Raw genomic sequence first — 22,751 nt, 5'->3', positions numbered from 1 at the left:
TTCGTTGGTAAAAGAGTAGCCCAAGAGTTGGTGGTGGGTGGTGATGACTAGTTGCCTTCCCTCTAGTCTTACACTGCTAAATTAGGGTCGGCTAGCACAGATAGCCCTCGAGTAGCTTTGTGCGAAATTCCCAAAACAAAACAGTTTTCATTCCACCATTAAGAATAAATCGCCGAAAGTAGAAATCCTCCTTGAGCTACGAATTGAGTATTCCTTATTAGAAACTAGAAGTAATTTCACTTAAAGTTAAAAATAGCTGAGTAACATGTTAACAAATTAAACACAATTTGGCAGATAAAGAGAATTTTATGGAATCTTAACCAATAGCTAATAAAAAAGTCAAGGTATTGACACAGTAGTAAAAATAATTGACTTTATGTCAGACTATTCTGATATAAATCCAACAAACCTGTCTCGTTTTAATTTGTAATAATCTTAGTTGTTAATTATTAAAAGTATTATTGTTATAAAAATTATCTTCTTATGATTAGAAAGGATGATTACGTGGTGTACAACAGCTAACTACTGTTAATTAATTTAACATAAAGTGTGTTTGATTGGATCTTTGGTACAAGACTGAGGCTATGTTAAAGGCTCAACCATCCCTCCAACTTCATGATGTATTATTATCTAATCTTGTAGTGAACATACACTGATGCACCATATAATTAAAATTAAACATACCTGGATTATGTGTATTAATTTTCTTTAGAACTTAAAAAGTTCAAATATAGCAAAATACGTTTTAAGACGTTAAAATAATTCAAATAAAAAACAACAATTTATAGGCTTAGCATTATGTAAACTATCAACTTTGAACAATAATATAAGAATGTGAACAGTTTCCCAACTTGGCCACTCCTTTAGATGGTAAAGTGTTCGATTCGCAATATGTGGGTCGCAGGCTTAAATCCATGTCATTAAGCAGGCCTGTCCTTTCAGCCACGGGAGCATTATATTGTGATGGTCAATTCCCCTATTCGTTGGTAAAAGAATAGTCTTGCCCGGTATGCTCGAGTCGTAATCGGAGGATCGTGGGTTCGAATCCCTGTCACACCAAACATACTCGTCCTTTCAGTCGTGGGGGTGTTATAATGTAACATTAATTAATCCCATTATTCTTTGGTAGCCGAGCAGTTGGCCGTGGATGGTGATGATTAACCGCCTTTCCTCTAGTCTTATACTGCTAAATTAGGGACAGTTAGTTCAGACAGTCCTCGTGTGGCTTTGCGCGAGATTCAAACAAATAAAGAAACAGAAAAGAGTAGCCCAAGAGTTAGCGGTGGGTGGTATTGACTAGCTGCCTTCCCTCTCGTCTATCCCCCCAGTGGCACAGCGGTATGTCTTTGGACTTACAACGCTAGAAATCGGGTCTCAATGCCCGTTGGGGGTAGAGCACATTATGGTTAATTACGAATAACCTAAATTCAAAACAAGCCAAACCCCTAGTTTATCTGTTTGTTTTATTGCTAAGATAAACGGTGGTCCAACTGTGCTCTGTCTACCGCGAGCATCGACCACAATTTGTAGCATTATAAACCTTCAACTTACCGCTAAGCCATAGGGAAGGACCATTTCTCCATTATCAACCGTGCACATGTTAAGATCCTAAGCAATGGAAACAGTATGTTTTATTTATTGTTATATGTGCAACCAATGTTAATATTTTCAAGTTTCAAATAACATAGTTGTCCTTCCAATAACATTTTCAGAAGCTGACCTGAAACACTTTATTCAGCAATATACACTGCGTAACATTTATCTAACGTTATTTAGAGTTTCACTGCATAAGAGCATTTGATTTTTGGTATGTTCAGACATGTTAAGAGTTTGGTTTATGGTGTATCACAATGTTAGCCAATAGGATGAAAATGTTCTAGCTGTTGGGTAGAATTAACTAACTTGTATCCTAATTTCTGTAATACGTCATTACAGGCTCTCTGAATGGTTTGTATCTCTTCCCAGGGAAGTTCCCGCACCCATCGAAAGATGGCTTTGACAGGTTTTCGGTGGGTAGCAGGACTTTGGAGTTTACCATCATGATCGTAAAAGGTGTGAGTGAGCAAACTGTTGAGGCGCTTTCTGAGAAAAAAATCTATCCGTGGATGATTACGAAGTCCAAGAAAATTAAACAACTTATTAGTGGTTTCGAATGGCCACAAAGCGAGATCTTCGAAACGGAAGTGAAAGAATTGCTGATTATGTCGTTTCCTCAACTTTTCTGCTGCTTCAATGTCCTTTCGCATGGCTTGACAAAGAGCTTCAGGATTTTTACAAGCGTTGCTAATGCACCAACGGAGTTTGTTTCGAGATGAAATGATGGCTCGTGGGTCACGAACAAGATTAATTATCTTGATGTGTGAAAATTCTGGGTCTTCTAAAAGCATCGCCAGTTTAGCCAGTCGAAGTCTAATGATCTTGAAGACCAATCTGGAAGATCTTCTACAAGCCTCAGAGAGAAATAGCTTACCCAGACATCGTTCAGTTGGTTGGTTCAAACACTGTTTGGAGTTGATCTGGTACAAGCAAGCCTCTGCAGGCTTTCTAAAACAAGACCAAGAGCAGTTTCGGTAGCGAGATAAGGTGTCGCTGTTCCATTCTCCAAGACGAACCTAGTTAAATAAAATTAGTACAAGTAAACGTTTTATGCTAAATGTGAAATTTAAGAAAATGTTTTTCATGTGTAAATAAAGTTAAATATGAAGAAAAGTTGGTGAAACCAACAATCTGAGTATGTACAAGCATGTTTTGGTTTTAACTTCCACTGGTTACTTTATTTCAGAGTTTATGGTGGATTAACATGCTGTCGTTATCTTGATGTTAACAACAACATAAAAAGGACTATACAATAAGTTTTCAAATGTTCAATATGATTTGTGTTTGGTATTGACAGCAATAATGTGGATCAGCATTATCATTTCAATAAAATAGGAAACTTCCAAGGGCAACCAAATAGAGGGATTACAAAATAGAAACATTTATCAATGTTATAGTGTCAACTATGTTGTTATACCTTCGCTTTCTGAGTACTTCTGGCTCACCACTAGTTGAATACATTTGTTCTAGATAGCCAATGAGAGTGGAGGTGGGGTGTTTAGTTCCATTCCTGTCTCGTATTGTTTCTTCTAACTGAAGTGTCTACTATGAGTAGCCAATTAGAGCAGAGAAAGTGCATGCGTCTTCCTTTTGGTCTTGAGATATTTCAGCTAGCTGAGTATTCTATTCTAGGTAGCCAATGAGAGTGGAGTTGAAGTGCTCAGTTTACTTCCTATCGCGTTATGTCTCTTCTAGGTGACAATGTCTGCTATGGGTAGCCATAGGGACACAAAACATTAACTTTTACGTTTCCTCTCTATTTTGTTATATTTTAGCTAGCTATGGAAGTCTGCTCCAGTTAGTCAGTTGGAGCTGAGATAAAGAGCTCAGTTTCTTTCCTGTTTCTTTTTGTATTATCTAACTGAGTATGTATGCTCTGGGTAGCTTAGGAGAGTGCATTCAGTTTCTCTCTTTATAGAATAACAATTTCACTTTTTTCTTCAGGAACTGCACATAATCAATATATTCATAATATAACTAAAAATTTCAAAAAACAAACCCAACAGAAAACGCCTGTAAACAAAAGGTCGTTGTGGTATATACATGAACTACAGAGTGCAGTCTCTCTTTACAAGAAATACAGAGACTGAAAATATTATATATATATATATATATTTAGTTTGTAAAATGTGGGGAGAAGGTTGACCCTATGGTAGATCTCTTGTTTTTGTACCCTGTTCAGACCCATGCTTGTTTGTTTGTTTTTGAATTTCGCGCAAAGCTACTCGAAGGCTATCTGCGCTAGCCGTCCCTAATTTTGCAGTGTAAAACTAGAGGGAAGGCAGCTAGTCATCACCACCCACCGCATGCTACTTGGGCTACTCTTTTACCAACGAATAGTGGGATTGACCGTTACATTATAACGCCCCCACGGTTGAAAGGGCGAGCATGTTTGGTGCGACCGGGATTTGAACCCGCGACCCTCAGATTACGAATCGAACGCCTTAACACGCTTGGCCATGCCGGGCACAGACCCATACAATACCATAAATATATCTTACACTTTAAACCGTATACGTGTTATTGGTGGGTGGTAAAATACTGCCTTTTCTCTGGTCCCCCTCGCGCCAAACATGCTCGCCATTTCAGCCGTGGGGGCGTTATAATGTGACGGTCAATCCCACTATTCGTTGGTAAAAGAGTAGCCCAAGAGTTGGCGGTGGGTGGTGATGACTAGCTGCCTTCCCTCTAGTCTTACACTGCTAAATTATGGACGGCTAGCACAGCTAGCTCCCGAGTAGCTTTGTGCGAATTTCAAAAAAACAAACAAACTTTTCTCTGGTCAATAGTTGAACATTACAGCAAACAGCCTCAGTGACCTCGAAATACATATACATATATAATTATAAAATGTGCCAACATTCTGGGACAGAGAGCTAAAAAGTAACGATTAGAATTACTTTAATCAAATAAAGTTGTTAAACATAGAACGTATGGTAACCTTAATGAAAGAAAACTTTTTTCTAGTGGACACTAATGAAGCAATAAAGCAGTAAAAAGTGGCGTATTTGAAAAATACAAAAACTAACTATTGTTAAATTGGGTCAAGAAAACACTGTTATAACTAACAAAAGATCAGTGCTTCGACTTCTCACTTTGTTTTCTTATAAACTAAACGAACCGTAACTTCTAATAACAAAGACAATTCTTAGGAGGAAAACAGAAAGAAAACGAAAAATAAATAGATATTTGATTTTGATGGCTTAGATAAATGGTCGAAAAACCAATTAAAAAGTGATAGTTATTGGAGGAAGTGTGTCTGAACACACTGATTTACAAAGAGAACGTGAAAAAGAAATGTGTTTGAGCGTGTGTGTGTGTTTTCTTATAGCAAAGCCACATCAAGCCGTCTCCTGAGCCCACCGAGGGGAATCGAACCCCTGATTTTAGCGTTGTAAATCCGTAGACATATCACTGTACTAGCGGGAGGGGGCAATATTTGAGCATATGTAATTATGGTGCAACATTTTCAATCCTGCTAACCTGTCTTTAATGGAATAAAAAACGGAAAACTTGTGAGAGTTTCAAGACGGCATAAAAGTGGTATATAATATGAATGTCTTTCTACAATAGAATTAATTAGAATATCCTCCAAAAACGAGGCAAATAAAACTGGAAAAGAAATTATTAGCCGAATTACGTAAGATATTGACTAGTAGTATTTGATGGGCTTTAATCCTTAATAAAGCCTCATGGAGCTTAAAATATTGCTTATTTTAAGATTCATGGAAAGCTTTTCACGACCAGAAATAAATATTTCCCGGAATATTTTGAATATTTGATCATTTGGAAACGATTCAGGAAAAAACAAATTGTATGTCGACTGCTGCTAGGAATTTCCAGTGTTATTCGAGTGTGTATCACACATAACAGACATTTAGATAACTACACTTTCCGATATTACTGTGAGTTATATAAAACACACATAGTAATCAATATTCACTTTGTTATAGCTACTGGTGTGGTTAAATATGATAAAGTCTACACATAGTAGTCAATATCCATAACTACTGATGTGGTTAAAGGTGGTAAAGTCTACACACAGTAATCAACATCCATAGCTACTGATGTGGTTAAACATGTTGCAATTTACATCCATAGTTACTGATGTGGTTGAACATGGTAAAGTCTACACATAGTAATCAACATCCATAGCTACTAATGTAGTTAAAGATGGTAAAGTCTACACACAGTAATCTACATCCATAGCTACTGATGCGGTTGAACATGGTAAAGTCTACACATAGTAATCTACATCCATAGCTACTGATGTAGTTAAAGATGGTAAAGTCTACACACAGTAATCAACATCCATAACTATTGATGTAGTTAAAGATGGTAAAGTCTACACACAGTAACCTACATCTTTTGCTACTGATGTGGTTGAAGATGGTGAAGTGAGACCAAGAGTATGAGAATGGAACTGCTATGAAAGAATGATAGCACAAAAAGAATTAGACAGTTATATCTGAAACATTTGTTTTGTAGCTTGCACTTTACACCCTCTGAGTTTCAGGTGGACGATGCAGAAACAAGACAGTCACAATTTTGATTTGATTGATAGCAGAACCAGAGCAGTAGCGCTTTTGGATTTGATTCATAGCAGAACAAGAGCAGCGATGCTTTTATTTGATTCATAGAAGAACCAGAGTAGTGACGCTTTTGGATTTGATTCAAAGTAGAACCAGAACAGTGACGCGTTTGGCTTTGATTGAAAGCAGAACCAGAGCAGTGACACTTTTGAATTTTATTCAAAGGAGAAACGGAGCAGTGATGCTTTTGGATTTGATACATAATAGAACCGGAGCAATGATGCTTTTGTATTTAATTCAAAGGAGAACTGGAGCAGTGATGCTTTTATTTGATTCACAGAAAAACCAAAGTAGTGACGCTTTTGGATTTGATTCATAGCAGAATGAGAGCAGTGATGCTTTGATATTTGATTCAAAGGAGAAACGGAGCAGCGATGCTTTGGCATTTGATTCATAGCAGAACTGGAGCAATGACACTTTAGGATTTTATTCAAAGCATTTTCGACTACTGTTTCTGACTCAAATCAACACTGAGAAGTATTGCTACAACAAAGCGACACGTGACGGAATCATAAAGTGACATACGACAGAAAAAAACAAACATAATTTATGCAGTTTGTGCCCTCCAGTACAAGACAATAAAACATAGTGGCGTTCCAGTGCTAAAGATTTCAATAATCATGGTCTCAGGTGCCGTGAAAACAAATATGTACTGATGAAATCAAACAACTAACTGCTTCACAAATTACTTCATAATAACTGTTTCTTGCTTTATACCATGTTTACCTGTTGAAAGAAATCGTCAACATTGTGGTATTCACAACGAGATAGGTGGCGTAACGTTCCTATCGCAGTCTTTGTTTGTTCGGTATCCAATTCTCTGAACACATCCAGGTACATGAAGGGTTCATACCGATAGAATACCCCTGGATAGTTGCTGAGCATTTCTCCAGTGAAGGTGGAACCACTTCTCCAGTAAGTCTGAAGTATAATAGCTGGCTTCACTTGACTAGCTGGAGATGGAAACTTCTCCAGAGCAGCCACTGGTGTCGTGAGATCATTTCCTGAAAATTAAAACTAAATGAATTATACCATAATTCTCTACTTTACCTCTAACAATCAGTGAAAATACAAAACGTTACATACTGTCTGTAATAATAACCTGCAATGATAACTATTTGCAATATTACCTACAATAACATTATGTAACACTGATCCGCATTATTGAACTATAATATTACTTACAAAATTGTTTGGAATACTGACCTACAGTCCTACAACATTTTCTATAATATAGAGAGGACAGGATGAGACACCCTTCCTTGTGTGTGTGGTAAACTTTCTTTAAAACTAAGATAGCCTTAAATCGTAGCCCTTCTTGTGTATGGTAAACTTTCTTTAAAACTAGAATAGCTTCAATTCTTAGCTGTTCCGTCAAATGCAGCTTTAACGTTATTATTTTCACAAATGATTATATTTCATTGTTACACATACTATACAGCAGCATGTAATACCTCACTATAACATACGGACGAAGCAGTGTTAATAAATATTGACTTACTTAGGTATACAGAACGTGTGGGCTGGGTGCAACTAAGTGGTAGGTAATTTGAGGGTTCAGGGTTTGAATCCAATCACCCAAAAAACGTTCTCGCACTGGGAGTCATGTACGTGTGCAGTAGGAATGTCTTATATTTAGGGTTTCTAAATGGAACTGTGACTGAGGTGGTGGCTCAGAAAGTGTTATTTAAAGTTCATAAACAGAATCGTGACTGAGGTGATGGTTCAGAAACAGTTATTTAAAGCTCATAAACAGAATCGTGATGACTGAGGTGGTGGTTCAGAAAGTGTTATTTAAAGTTTATAATCAGAATCGTGACTGAGGTGATGGTTCAGAAAGTATTATTTAAAGTTTATAAACAGCTGTTAACTCCGAAGCCTTGAAATGTTTTCCACTTTGATGATTATTTTTATTACCTCATTAAGAACAACAAATATCAGTAAACAGTCTTTCATCTTAACGAAGATTTGTATCTTTTTTTTCCCATCTGCTTTCGCCTAAGGTGTCGGATTTCAGGTTGTGTAAACCCAGAAGCTAATAATTTTTGTAGACCCTACATCTTATGTAATTTTTACCTAACATGTAAATTATCAAAAATTATGTAAATTAAATTATCAATGGGCTCCCATTAAAACAATTGGCACTGGGGCTAAGCTTCCTCTAGCTCCTACCTAAATACGCCACTGTTTACCTTGCCCTAAAGATCCACAAAAACTGGTACATGAGAATAGCTGAGAATATAACTTGAATAAAAACAAGTTTCCATACACAATGTCTGGAATTAATAATTTACATCAGTCAATTTCAAATTTTCCTCAAGACAGTGATTCCATTTCATATATGAAGAACTATTTCCTGAGTTCATAATTGCCGACTAAGGCTTCGTGTTAAAGTTACAGTTTTTACTCACGTGAAAGCAGTTGACACTACTTACTATTCGCCGATTTCCATTTACTGCCTTCTTCAGTTAAAAAGTGCTTGTTGTCGTTTTTAAGTACAATTACCTGAATACACGAGACTACTAAGTATGTAACCGCCACTAGCCTTGTTACATGGAGTAACCGAAAAGGTTTCAACCAAGTAAGCAGCATATTCTACTGCTCTTTTTACTTATTCCATTGTTTACGACTTTCATTTGTGTCTGTTTTATATTTTATAAATTAATAATTATATTGTACACGTAGCACTAATATCGTAGTCCAGCTGTTGTTCCAGTGCGAGGAATCCATCTGTTTTTCACCTCGAGCTGTCGGTGACTGTAAATAGCTACTGCAAGTTTTATTGTAAAGCATTTGGCTATAGAGTACTCTTAGTTTGTAGCTGACGTCAAATAGCCACTGGTTATAGAGTACTCTTAGTTCGCAGCTGACGTCAAATTGTGACTTTTTTTTTTTAAAGTACATCTTGACACGAAGATTACGTTCTCAAAGCACGAACGATTTTATTTCATTGTTTCACAACGTCTTACTGAACGAAGTACGATAAATATGTTGTTTTTTTGTTGCTTGTAAATAATACTCTAAAAGATTTAATGTTGAAGGTAAATTCTAGAAGTTCAACAATAAGTTTGTCTTCCATTATGGTGTAAAGTTTTCTAGCAAGACACAAAATATTGTTTTCTGTTGCCGTTAGTAACAACGGAGTATTAAATGTTAATTGTTGTGAATTGACACCATTTTACTTCTTGTCACTAATAAACCAAATAGAGTGGTAATTCTCTTAGTTTTCATAAATCTTTATTTCAGACCATTTGATTTCGACATTATTTGTTTCCACAGAATTTTTACCATGGCCATTTCAGTGATCTATATGAATATTTTTATCTACCTTTTCGATGAAGGATTATTGCTTGAAGACACTTGTGTAATTATCTGTATTTACACTCTGAACATTGTTTCTGATATGAGAGAGGTAAATATTCTAAGGAATGATGAATTGTTAGTGACTGGACGATCTTTCGGGTAAATTATCATTAGGAGATTTAATAAAACAACCAGTTTCTCTTGTAATACATTTAATTTAGCGACGGTTCTTTAGGCTTAGTTATAATTCAACTTGCAGTAAGATTGTAAGAGAAATTAAATATCATTGTTTTATTTAATAAATACAGTCTAAAACTAGTTAATTGTCATACTTTTGCTGAACAGTGCTAACAACAGGCTAGTAGTATTTAACCATAGTATCGAGTGTTTATTTTAATTTTACAAATTATACGATGGTTAAGACTAATTCGGAGGTTAAGCGTTCCCAGGTTTTTAGGTGCGATACGTGCATCAAATGGGTTTTATTGGAGGCTCTGGACTACTATGCACTTTTAAGAAAGTTAATAGTAAGGATGTTCAATTTATATGTAGAGTTTGCAAGTTGGAGGCTATTGTAACTAAAGTTGAGGAAATAGATAAAGAGGAGTATAAACTGTAGGAAATGACAGCAGAACTTCAAGAGGAACTTAAGCTTTTATATGCCAAAAATTATCAGCTAAGATTAACAGTGTCGTTCAGAAAGCTAGAAAGGGTAGTATTAGGATTAAAGTAGTGAGCTTTAATTGAAAATATCCTATTCATTTAATTGAGGAACAAATTTCAGCCTTTGGCTCATATAAACGAGGAACTTTTGGAGGGAGGGAAAACAAAGGGAAAAGGATATGGATCAGGAAATTAAAGAGGTTATAGTTATAGGTTATTATTTTAGACACAGTAGGTAGATATACTGGTCTGTGTGGTTAATAGGGAGAAAAGATTTAGATTATGCTACTTAGGGGCACAGGTGAAAGATATAACTGACAAAGCTAGAAATACAATGAATGTGACAGGCAGCGATGCAGTTTTTGTTGCGCATGTAGGGGCTAACAATATATGGAAGAGTAAGTCAGAGGAGCTTATTAATAAGTACAAGGGGCTGATAAAAGCATTTAAAGATAAAGGCAATAAATTAATTGTGTCAGTGATACAGCCAAAAATTAATTGTAGAAATAAAATTTTGAGTAGGTCACTAGGGATAAATGATAGGCTGAAATTAACATGTAAGGATGAGCAATTGGTCAAGAAACCTGATAATAATGATGGTAGATATGGTTGCTGTATTAGGTTTGATGAGTTGCTGTATATTGAAATAACGAATAATGATATTTTGGTAACAAAGTTTAAAAAGCAAATGTTGAAGGCATGCGACAAGAATTATCTGTTGTGAATTGGGCAGTTGAGCTATTCGGAGACACTAAATAAATACAAAAAACTTTAATGAAAAAATCAATATTCAAAGCAAACATATACCTCAAAAAATTAAAGGATAGTTGCAACTAAAAACGAGATTGGCTCACAAAGGGTGTAAGAGATGAAATTAAATAAAATGATTACAAATTTAAGAAAGTTGATGAAATATGAAAATTTGGACAAAATGATGTATGAGGAAAGTTGGCTGAAAGTGTAAAAAATTAACAGTAAGGATTTATTTAAATACACTAAGAGCAAATAAAATGATAGAATGGAGATAGGACCCTTAAGAGGTGATAAAGGAAGACTAGTATTTGATGATCATGAAGTGGATAAGCTATTAAATTCTGCTCTTTTTCAGTTTTTACTAATGAAGACTTAAACATTATTTATCATACAGAACAGTTCATAGCTGGAAACAAAGTTGAACAAAACAACTGAATAAAATCTAAGCTTGTTAGAATAAAATTGGGAAGTTTAAAAAATGATAAGACTCCTTGGCCAGATAACATTTCCTTGAAGGTTTTAAAGAAGGAGTGTTTGTGTGTTTTTTTATAGCAAAGCTACATTGGGCTATTTGCTTTATCCATCGATAAGAATCAAGCCCCTAATTTTAGTGTTATAAACCGTATATTACCGTTGTCCCAGCGGGGGGCTTTAAAGGAGGCTAAAGACTTGATATGTGAGCCCTCTTGCCACAGTTTTTTGTAAGTCCTTGAATAGTGTACAAGTACCAACAGATTGAAAATTAGCTAATGTCACTCCTTAAAGATTTAAGAGAGGTAATAAAAGTTGTTCGAGTAATTATAGACCTATTAGTCTTACAATAGTTGTGGGAAAAGTTTTGGAAAGTCTGTTAAAGTATACTTTGCAAATTCGTTTAACAAAGCTCAGAATTCTGCTCGATAGTCAACGTGGTTTCACTAAGGGAAAATCTTGCCTTACAAATATTTAGACAAGCTTTGAAAGTGTTGCAGCATAGTAGATGAAAGTAAGGGTGTAGGTTTCATGTGTCTGGATTTTCAGAAAGCATTTGCCAAAGTGCCACATAAAAGGCTTGTAAAGAAACTTATCTCCATAGGTGTGGGGGATAAGTTAACTAATTGGACTAAAGAGTGGCTTGATGGAAGGAAGCAGAGGGTTGCTATAAATGGAGCTCAGCGAAGTTGGTTTAATGTTGCAAAGTGTGTGGAGCTCATCATTAATACCATTACTCTTTTAATCCACATTAATGGCTTAGATGAGGAAATAATCAATAAATTATTTAAATTTGCAGATGATATTAAGGTCTTGGATGTTTCTGGCTTAGAAGAGGACACTGCTACTTTATAAAATGATTTAGATCATTTATTGAGTTGGGAAAATAAATGGCAAATGGATTTTAATTATAATAAGGACAAGATAATTCATGTTAGTCATCATAATTTGAATTAAAAGTATAACGTGGATGGTAATAACCTTAAAGAATGTCATGAAAGAAAAGGATATTGGTGAAGTGGTTGATCAGTTTCTTAAGCCATCGAAGCAGTGTTCTGTTGTTAGTGGTAGAGCAAATAGGATTTTAGGTTGTATCTACAGACGTATTGAATATAAACCTAAATAGGTTATAATTTAATTGTAGTTGTCATTGGTTAGGCCACATTTGGAGTATTGTATTCAGTCTTTAGCTCCTTACCTCAGGAAAGACATTGAATTGTTGGATAGGGTTCAGAGGAAGGTTACCAGAATGGTTGTTGGGATGGAGTGATTGTCATATGAGGTGAGATTAAGATCATTAAAATTACTTGCTCTTGAGAAAAAGAATATTTTAGGGGATCTGACTGAAATATTTAAGATTGTAAGAGGAATTGATAATACATCAGCATATTTCATACTTAACAGCGAGAATTATAAAATTAGATTCAGGCAAGAGAGAAATCATCTTGAGCTAAGACGACTATTTTAAATATATGGTGGTTGGCCTATGGAATGGGTTGCCTTCAGATGTTGCAGAGACAATAAATTTGAGTGAGTTTAAGAGAAAGCTTAATAGGTATATGAATGATAACGGCTGGTTTTAAATTTATTTTTTTAAGTTTTAGGATCGACAGCCGAGATGGACAAAGAGATCCCTTGTTATCCCTAAACTTTATGTTATGTTAATTAAAACGTAAGTACAACAGTAGTAAAGTGTAGTAGTTACAGAAGTTTTTTTTTTCTATAATCACTTAGTGGATTACTGTTGTATAATCAAGTGTTACGATATGGCTTCGGTTTATCGAATTAACAAACAAGCGTGTAAATTTTGGCATACTCTCAACAACAGGTATGTAAAAACGTGATTGTTTTAGTGATAGGAAAATTTCACTATGTATATCCATCATTTCTTTCTTTGTATTGTATATATATATACAGAACTTTAATAAGTTTTATTATATCTCAGGTAAATAATACTACAGTTTTACGTAACAAACAGTCAATGTCTTAATTTGGAAAAAATGTGGATCAAGATGTTCTATATATTAAGATAGATGACACGGCTTCTTTAGATAACGAATCCTGGATATGGAAACTATGAAAAGTAATGGTCGCGCAATTTCAGTATTTTTATTTTTTGTTACGCACCATTTTCACTATTTCTTTCGATACCAATCAAACACCATGATCAAAGTCTATAAATTGTTAACTGTGTTTTGAGATGGAGGCCAATATTGACCCATTAAAGTCATGGTCTAATTTTAAACAATTTACTGTAAATATTAGATTATAATTATCAAAATCTGTCAACCAATTTTTTAAGTACAGTAAAAAAAAGTTAACATATTATACTATAGAGAAACTGTTATCCCTGATATTTGTTACATTGTGTTTGGTTTGGTTTGTTCTGAATTTCGCGCAAAGCTATACGAGGGCTATCTCAGCGTAGCCGTCCCTAATTTAGCAGTGTAAGACTAGGGGGAAGGCAGCTAGTCATCACCAACCACCGCCAACTCTTAGGTTACTCTTTTACTAACGAATAGTGGGAACGACCGTCACATTATAACGCTCCCACGGTTGAAAGGGCGAGCATATTTGGTGTGACGGGGATTCGAACCCACGACCCTTGGATTACGAGTCGAGTGCCTTAACCACCTGACCATGCCGGGTCTCATTGCATGTGTGGAAGTGGAACACATTCGCTTCGTCGAACACTGTAACAGTAACACTCTTAACGTTACAGCCTGCTTCTACTTAGCTTTACTAATTTTGGAACACACAGCTGTAGAAGGAAAGAAGAGCAGCTGGTTTGAACGTTAGATTGAAGCATCATATAATAAGCAGCAATGTTGTATCCCAATAGAATATAAAAACTATTTCAATTTTATACTCAAACTGAGTACCACAAACGCAGCAGTGAAGTTTTCTGACACTTGGTTTGCTGATAAGATATTCACATAAGCTGATATCCAACAGAGAGTATGACACTAATCTATGTTGGTACGAAAAGAGATCCAAAAGAGTATAAGTCATATATAGAACAGTTGTTAAGTATGTATCTTTTATCTAAGATAGAGAAATGGCACAAGTTTATGAATTATGCATACCAGGTTTACACGGATGTCGTTAACTTTGTGCAGAATACCTTCACGAAATAATGCAAAATTACCTCATTATTCCTTCATCAGTATGGACGATGATGTTTCCAATCTTAAAACTGTAACAAATGTTCAGTCCTCTTCGAAATTCTAGGATTTTTCTTTTACATTTATTAGTCTTCGTAGCCAAAGTAATAAAAAAAATTAACAGTGAAATGACGTATTGTTAAGTTAGATTTGTTAAGCCTTATACTACAACTAGTGCAATAGTAAAAATTAAATAAGAAATTGTTAATAGAAAAACAACAACTGATTTTTAAGTCAAATTTCTTAAACCAGTTACTATTAACGCTATTGTAAATGTTTAGTAAGATTTCCAACCTAAACTGACGATTTTCTCTAGTTTCAAGATTTATTTCTCCAACTGAAAGTGGCCATCTCAATACATTTTTTACACTTTTTTCGACAATAAGAATTATACTAAAAACCGTTAAAATGCCATTTCAAAATCACCACTTTTTAATTTTGTTTTTTAAAGTATTCTCAACATTTTATTTTAGAATATAATGATTTGAATTTAAAGTTTGATGCACTGGCTTACAATATAGGTAAATCAAATGATATTTTAAAATGAGGACGAGTTTATATTCTCTGCTAACATTTTAAATGTAATTTGCACGTTTGATCAACTGCACAAAGTTCTTAGATAAAGCCTGAATCTAAATAACAAATTGCTACTTTTGACAAAATAATGAAAGTTTTGCTTAATGTCAGAATTTACAATTATAGTACTTACTTGTCTTTAAAATGTGTTTGATTCTATTAATTTCTTATTTATTTGTTTTTTATGCACAAAAATATACACTGGCTTATCTGTACTGTGCCTACCACTGGTATCGTAACCCAGTTTCTAGCTGTACAAGTCCACAGACATATACTATTGTGCCACTGGGGCCTTATTAATTTTTGACACATTCAAAGTCTTTATATCCAGCTCTCATCAGGTGGCAGCACAAGTAGAATTTTGACAAACCTGAGTACGACAGTTCCGCAGATTGTTGTTCTGGACTCGCACGATTTTACCAGTATTAAATAATAACAGTTATTATTGAAATCACTCGTTATCAAAGCTCGTTAGAACATTTGATCAGTTTTTAAACTTCTATAATTAGTTAAATTGTTCTTTATTAAAAAAAGTATTAGTTTATCTCCGTTATTATCAAATAATCCTGATAATGATGATCAGTTTAAAAACTTACATCCAGGGCTCGATTTCCTGTGGTGGACAGAGCGAAATTAACTCATTGTGTGTCTTTGAAATAAAAAAAAACAGGCATACTCTTTACAATCTTGTTTCAACAATAAATTGTTTGTTCCTACGTTGGATTATTATTATTATTAACCGGCCAGATGGTTAAGGCATTCGAATCGTAATCTGAGGGTCGCAGGTTCGAATCCCCGTCGCACCAAACATGCTCGCTCTTTCAGCAGTGGGGGCGTTATAAGCTATGGTCAATCCCATTGTTCGTTGGTAAAAGAGTAGCCCAAGAGTTGGTAGTGGGTGATGATGCCTAGCTGCCTTCCCTTTAGTCTTACACTGCTAAATTAAGGACGGCTAGTGGTTAGCCCTCCTGTAGCTTTGCGCGAAATTCAAAATCAAACAAACAAACAATTATTGTTGACTAGAAAGTTTTGGTATCTGTTGAAAAATTACTGTTTACTAAGACACTTATTAAGTTGAATAAATTTGTGAATATAATAGGATGATTAGCCTTTGTAATGGATTACCTTCGAATGTTGTGGAGATGGTAAATTTAAGTTTAAGAGAAAGCTTGATAACTATATGGCTTTGTGATTTTACTTTTTATTTAATACTCTTAATTTAGAGGATGGGAAAGCCTACATGGACCAATAGGTCCCTTTTTGTCCCTAAACACTATCTTATCATGTTATTTTATAAATATTTGTTTTGTGAGTGTATCCTTATAGGAAAATGACAGAATAGGAATGTGCGTAACTGAAACTAGCGCTTTATCTCTAGAGAAACGTTTTTGGTCAAGAACTTTTCACTGCAGAGTGAGAATGGAAATACAAGTGGAATGTAACACGTGGAACAAGGCTTACGTCAAGTCAATCATTCACTTTGTCAAAGTTTATAAATGTGTTCCTAGATTAATGTAAAGAAAATGTACACTATTCTACACAGATGCTTGAAGAAAAAGCGTGATCTGGAACTCTTTTAAAGCTTTTTTGTAATAGAATGAGAAACCACATGTTTGCTTAATTTAACAAATTAAGATAAGTCTAAAGTTATATATCATAACCCTTTAAACCAGTAAATCGTTAATGCTTCGGCTGGAAAATGACACAAGAAAAAAAAAAGAAGAGAGAACGTTGGGTAAACTGGAACAGTTCTCCTATTTAAAACACCGTCTCGTTAAAGAAGAGAGTGGTTCACATTTAACGAGACTTTCCTTTAAAGTAATATGTTTGTCATATAGCAATTGATCAAGCTTTAGAACGATCAGATCTTACCTTTAGCCCAATTGCTAGACTACTAACGTAACAATGGGTCAAACTTTAGAACAATCAGGCTTACCTTTAACCCAGTTGGTAGATTATTGACATCACAATGGATCAAGCCTTAGTAAGATCAGATCTCACCTTTAACCCAGTTGGTAGATTACTAACATAACAATGTGATTAAACGATGAAACGTTTGGATATTTTTTACTTAATATTATACATACTTAAAAATTAAAAAGTCGGATGAATGTCGAAACCTTAAAAATTATACTTACGTCTTATTTCAATTTATTTGCTTCAAGTTCATTATAAAACAATATACGCTAGAAAACAAACAAAAACCTTAGTTATGCGTAATGTACAGATGTTTTGCGTAATGCGATATTATATATCTAAGAGTAGTGAGAGGTAATTATTTATCACTTTTGATACAAATTAGCGTTCTGAAATACATCTGTTTGTGTATATTCTGTAAATTAGCTCTCTGTGGTTTTCATAATGTAATTTCAGTATATATTACTGAACCAATTCGGCTCTTAGAATACGAAGGTAAACTTCCTTTCTTTTTTGTTTATGTATACGATAAATAAATTTGATCCCACTTTATTCAGTAACACAACACCAACACTATCTTAAGCTGGTGGATCACCCTATCTCTGACTTGTATCTGGGTAAAAGCATGCTTGTAACCTCCACCCCACCCCCCTCAACACACACACACACACACATCTCGTGGCTACACCGCCAGCTCGTGTATCTTCGGCTGTGGAAACCGATTGTATTGAAACTGGTATAAATCATTACTCCACAATGTTTCTGGTGTAACTGATAGCCAGAGGTATAAAAGACCGGTAACATAGGATTTCCAACGCCCGTGTCCCAAAATCCGCAAATTATCGGGAAATATTAAAATATAATATTTTCTTAACTGAAAGCATCGATAAATTTAAAACGAAGCCTGAAAATATATTCCTGGAAACCAGCCGAGAAACGAAGTGTTCAACCACAACTTTTGTCCCATGTACATGACAAGGGGTAGATAAGTTCGGATTCATTCAGTTGTCATGATGAAAATCCAACGTTTGTGTAGAGATTGTTTTGTAGGTAAGTCAGTAAAAACCCAACGTTTGTGTAGAAATTGTTTTGTAGATACACAAGTGAGAATCCAACGTTTGTATAGAGATTGTTTCGTAGGTATGTCAGTGAAAGTCCAACGTTTTGCAGAAGTTTTTTTGTAGGCATGTCAGTGAAAATCCAACGTCTGTGTAGAGATTGTTTTGTAGGTTAATCATTTAAAGTTTCAAGGTTGTTGATTTTCTCTAAACTTTTTTATCAAAATGTGTAAATCCCTCCAGTATGCACTATAAATTTCAAACGTTTAAAAGCACCATTCTCAGGATGTAGTAAATAAACGCCTAACCCTAACGTTAGGTGTCTTTTGGATAGGATATCAATTTCAAAAAACTCTGTCTCCGCTTTGCTCGATTATTTCTCGGCATGAACTTTAGAGTTGGCTCATTTTTATTCAAATATATAATTTTTCAAATTTTACATTTCTCATTTGTTCTTACTAACGACATAAATATTTACTAAAATAAGATTAAGTACTCCTTTTTAACAGTTAAGTCTCAGTTCTGTTGGTAATAGAGATTATATTGTACTGTGTCTAAACCAATAAATATACCAAAATAGATAGCATTAATCCACTTGTCATTAAACCACTAAAGTTCAAATGTTTCATTATCATCTTCATGTAAGATTACTATTGCTTTTCACATACACAAACGTGTTTGTAGTTTTATAATTTTCGGGTCATTTCTTCTTGGATTTTCTTGAGTTCTTACGGTAAAAGAACTTTTTTTCAGGGCAGATGCACAATGTAAGTTGTCTTCAAATTGAAACAAATAGAGTCTGATAAGAATAAACTCACCATTATCAAAATATTTATGTACTAGTCAGTGCCAGACTGCTGATTTTCGTGATAAGAGCGTAAACTTCCCGAGATCTCTCATACGTATGTTGAGAATCAAACTGTAAGTATTAGGCCTAATCACAGACTGTAGCTTATTACGAAGTTGTTATCAGAAGTTTACGCTAGTGTACAAACATTTGTTTGACACTGAAATATTTCCACTTCTTAACATTCCACTTCTCGCTGTGCCACTCATAACAACTTGCAGACGTTCACATAGCCTAGAACTACAGAACAAACAGCCTAGTTTCTTATCTAGGTTGAAATGTCTGATTCAAACCAGACTCCATTTAGCAACAAATCACACATTTCAACAACATGGTGAATGTATGAATAAACTGTATACAATACTTGGAATAGGAGGTATGACCAAGTAGGGTGGGGTAGTATCAGAACGAGATGTTACTTTCGTCTGCGTCTTCTTTGTTACTTTAGTATATTCATGTAGAGATAGTTAACCCAGTGACACCCAACTCCTGAAGGTATCAGTCTCAGATCTTATGAAATTTTAGCCTTCCCAAGATAATTCATTTTGAAATACTATCAGACGATGTAGTCCTGGGTTTCAGCATTAAGACATACCCAGAACCAAGTTGCTACACTCTACTTAGTCGTAACACCCAGAACCAAGTTGTTACCATTTACCTAGTTGTAACACACAGAACAAAGTTGATACAACCTACCTAGTTGTGAAACACAGAACCAAGTTGATGCTGTCTACCTAGTTGTGACACACAGAACCAAGTTGATACAATCTACCTAGTTGTGACACAGAACCAAGTTAATACCATCTATCTAGTTGTAACACACAGAACCAAGTTGATACTGTCTACCTAGTTGTGACACACAGAACCAAGTTGATATTATCTACCTAGTTGTAATACACAGAACCAAGTTCATACTTGTATGTTTAATAGAATTAACGATGATATTATAGTTGAGGGATTTGGTTTAATTTCTCTCTGGGTTTCATTCATGTTGACTTTCTTTCGACAGTTTGTTTACTTGTGAATTTCGTGCAGAGCTAGAGAAGGGCTATCTGTCCTCAATTCTTTCGAATGTTAAGTGGAGTATGAAAGTACGATATATTTACCTGTCTCAGGTCGTGGCCACTGTTAGCAAACGAAGGATTTACGTGACGTTATTAAACAGTTGGTTTTATTGAAACCTAGGCCTTATAAATTTTGGGCTATAAAATTACTGAGTTTGCCAACAGAAATGATTAGATTTATATTTCAGTAGTTTCTACATGGATTCTCACGACCTACATTAAGAGTTTCCGAAATGTAATGTCTTCAGAAGGACTAGTACAGAAACCTTTATGATTAATAATTGTGTGTATGTATGTGTGTGGGGGGGATCGACAGAAGAGTACAGATGATGGTTAACTGGTGAAATTCAACCAGTGTTGTAATTAGAAACTTGGCCAGAGGGCGTAATTTGTTACGTTGGTTGTTGTACTTTAGGCTACAAACTGTACTCAGTCTTGCTACTTGCATTTCACATGGTTTTCTACAGTAGTAAAGTAAAAATGTATTCTCAAGACGGTTGGTATGGGTATTAAAACTTTAATTAAAATAAAGTACAGAACAACGTTTCGACCTTCTTAGGTCATCTTAAGTTATCTTAATTAAATTTTTAATACCCACACCAACCGTTTTGAGAATATTTTTTTTCAAGTGGGTTTCTAGTCATCACGAAACAGGAAAGTAACTTCCAAGGTTCTTAGTTGAAATAATATGTTTGTTATTTATATTTAATAAATATAACGACAAAGTGTTTTTTTTAATATTAATCAACCTCTGCTAATTATAAAAAAAGATTCTGATTAGAAACAAAAACATTTTTCAAGTTTGTTTGTTTTTTAATACAATTTTTATCCACTTATTACGTGTAATTAATCACAGGTAGAGAATTGTGGGAGTTGGGGGCATAGTTATCCGGAAAAATAATTACAGTTAGGTTGACTAGTCGGATTTGTTTGTTTTTTAAATTCGCGCAAAGCCACACGAAGGCTATCTGCGCTAGCCGACCCTAATTTAGTAGTGTAAGACTAGGGGGAAAGCAGCTAGTCATCACCGCCAACTCTTGGGCTACTCTTTTACCAAAGAATAGTTGGATTAACCGTCACATTATAACGCCCCCGCAGCTTAAAGGGCGAGTATGTTTGGTGTGACGGGGATTCGAACCCGCGACCCTCGGATTACAATTACCAGTTGGATATGTGATAAAAGACATTTAATAATTTAAATAATGGAAGTTAGAGAACGTAACAGCTGAAAATACACCAGACAGACACTTTAACAATAAAAAAATTACTTAACAATGAAACACATACCGTGCAAACCCAATGACAATTGACATCATAGTATACAAACACGGTGACGATTCAAAACATAGAGTACACACTGTAAGTATTGAAAACATAACGTGCAAATTACATAACAATTGAAAACATAAAATACAACTACAATTACAATTAAAATCATAGAGTACCAACTTAGTAACAACTGATATAACAACGTACAAACACTACAACAAATGAAAACACAACAAACACGAACCCAACTTTCCAGCAAACGACGAAAACAACAAAAATTTGTAACTTTACGTTGATTTGTTTGCAATTTAAACCATATGCTGTGAGTTACTTGTAATTCCATACTGTATTTCCAGGTGACAATACTATAACTAAATTACAGTTGGTTGGGAAATACATCTCTTAATTTATTAAGTGTGCGTGAATACAATCTCTTCTCCGTTTTGTAAAATTGCTTTGAAAATTTGTAAATTGCCACGTATGTTTAGAAAAAAAAGGTTGTTAAATGCAACAAAGGGTAAATTTGTTAGTTGTTGTACACCTTTCATAAATCTACACGTAGATTTTGTAAAATATTGGGAGATTATAACTTGTGATGTAAATTTAATAAACCAAAAATAATGTTTTTCAACTGATTTACAAATAATGTTGGCGTTTATAAAGTGATAGGTCCATCTGTAGGAAATTTCCCCGGGTTACAGACAAGAAAGTATTACGAAATGTATAATATATAAATGGTAATACGATATATAAATTGTACATATAATTTAGCCTAAATTATATCTTGGTGATCATAAAGGTGTTTCAAGTTTAATGTTTGCATGTAAATATCAAGTTATAAGTAATAATAACCACGAGAACCTGTTTCCCTAATCAGGTATCATTCTACTTCTTTCAATTGGAACAAAGAACTATGTGACAGGACAAAGTACATCCACAGGTCAAGATACCCAGTCACCATCTTCCTTCAAACTAACGGAATCACCTGACAGTCAGTCTTCTGTTCATGATAACCAGTCGCCATTTTTCTTCAAGCTAACAGAATCACCTGGGAATCAGTCTTCTGTTCAAAATAGCCAGTCGCCATCTTCATTAAAACTAACGGAGTTACCTGACAGTCAGTCTTCTGTTCAAAATAACCAGTTGCCATCTTTATTCAAACTAACAGAGTCACCTGACAGTCAGTCTTCTGTTCAAGATAACCAGTCGTTATCTTTTTTTAAACTAACGGAGTCACCTGATAGGCAGTTTTCTGTTCAAAATAACCAGTCGTCATCTTCATTCAAACTAACAGAGTCACCTAACAGACAGTCTTCTGTTCAAGCTAACCAGTCGCCATTTTCTGTTAACAAGTCACCTGATAGCCAGTCGCCAAAATCTTCTTCATTCAAACTAACAGAGTCACCTAACAGTCACTTCTGTTCAAGATAACCAGTCGCCATCTTCCTTCAAACTAACTGAGTCACTTGAGAAACAGT

The 22,751-nt window shown here is 34.9% G+C and overlaps 3 protein-coding genes across 7 annotated transcripts in view; 1 reads left to right on the top strand and 2 right to left on the bottom strand.

Moving 5' to 3' along the window:
- Positions 1-22,751, bottom strand: part of LOC143244042 (exocyst complex component 6-like) — a 285,728-nt gene that overhangs the window by 70,740 nt on the left and 192,237 nt on the right. The window lies entirely within an intron of this gene.
- On the bottom strand, positions 1,542-8,956 carry LOC143244037 (carbohydrate sulfotransferase 4-like). The gene is made up of 3 exons (XM_076488013.1): positions 8,624-8,956; positions 6,915-7,192; positions 1,542-2,612 (listed from the first exon to the last, which is right to left on the bottom strand). Exons 1-3 carry the CDS (start codon positions 8,778-8,780, stop codon positions 1,854-1,856), a joined length of 1,194 nt encoding a protein of 397 aa, XP_076344128.1. The 5' UTR covers positions 8,781-8,956; the 3' UTR covers positions 1,542-1,853.
- LOC143236870 (uncharacterized) lies at positions 17,720-22,704 on the top strand. Its single transcript, XM_076475516.1, has 2 exons — positions 17,720-18,085; positions 22,151-22,704. The coding sequence occupies exons 1-2, from the start codon at positions 18,046-18,048 to the stop codon at positions 22,702-22,704; spliced, it is 594 nt and encodes a 197-aa protein (XP_076331631.1). The 5' UTR covers positions 17,720-18,045.

The sequence above is a fragment of the Tachypleus tridentatus genome, chromosome 2 (genome assembly GCF_004210375.1).
Source record: "Tachypleus tridentatus isolate NWPU-2018 chromosome 2, ASM421037v1, whole genome shotgun sequence".
NCBI lineage: Eukaryota > Metazoa > Arthropoda > Merostomata > Xiphosura > Limulidae > Tachypleus > Tachypleus tridentatus.
The sequence above is the reverse complement of the archived record's forward strand: the minus strand, read 5'-3'. Positions and strand labels throughout refer to the sequence as shown.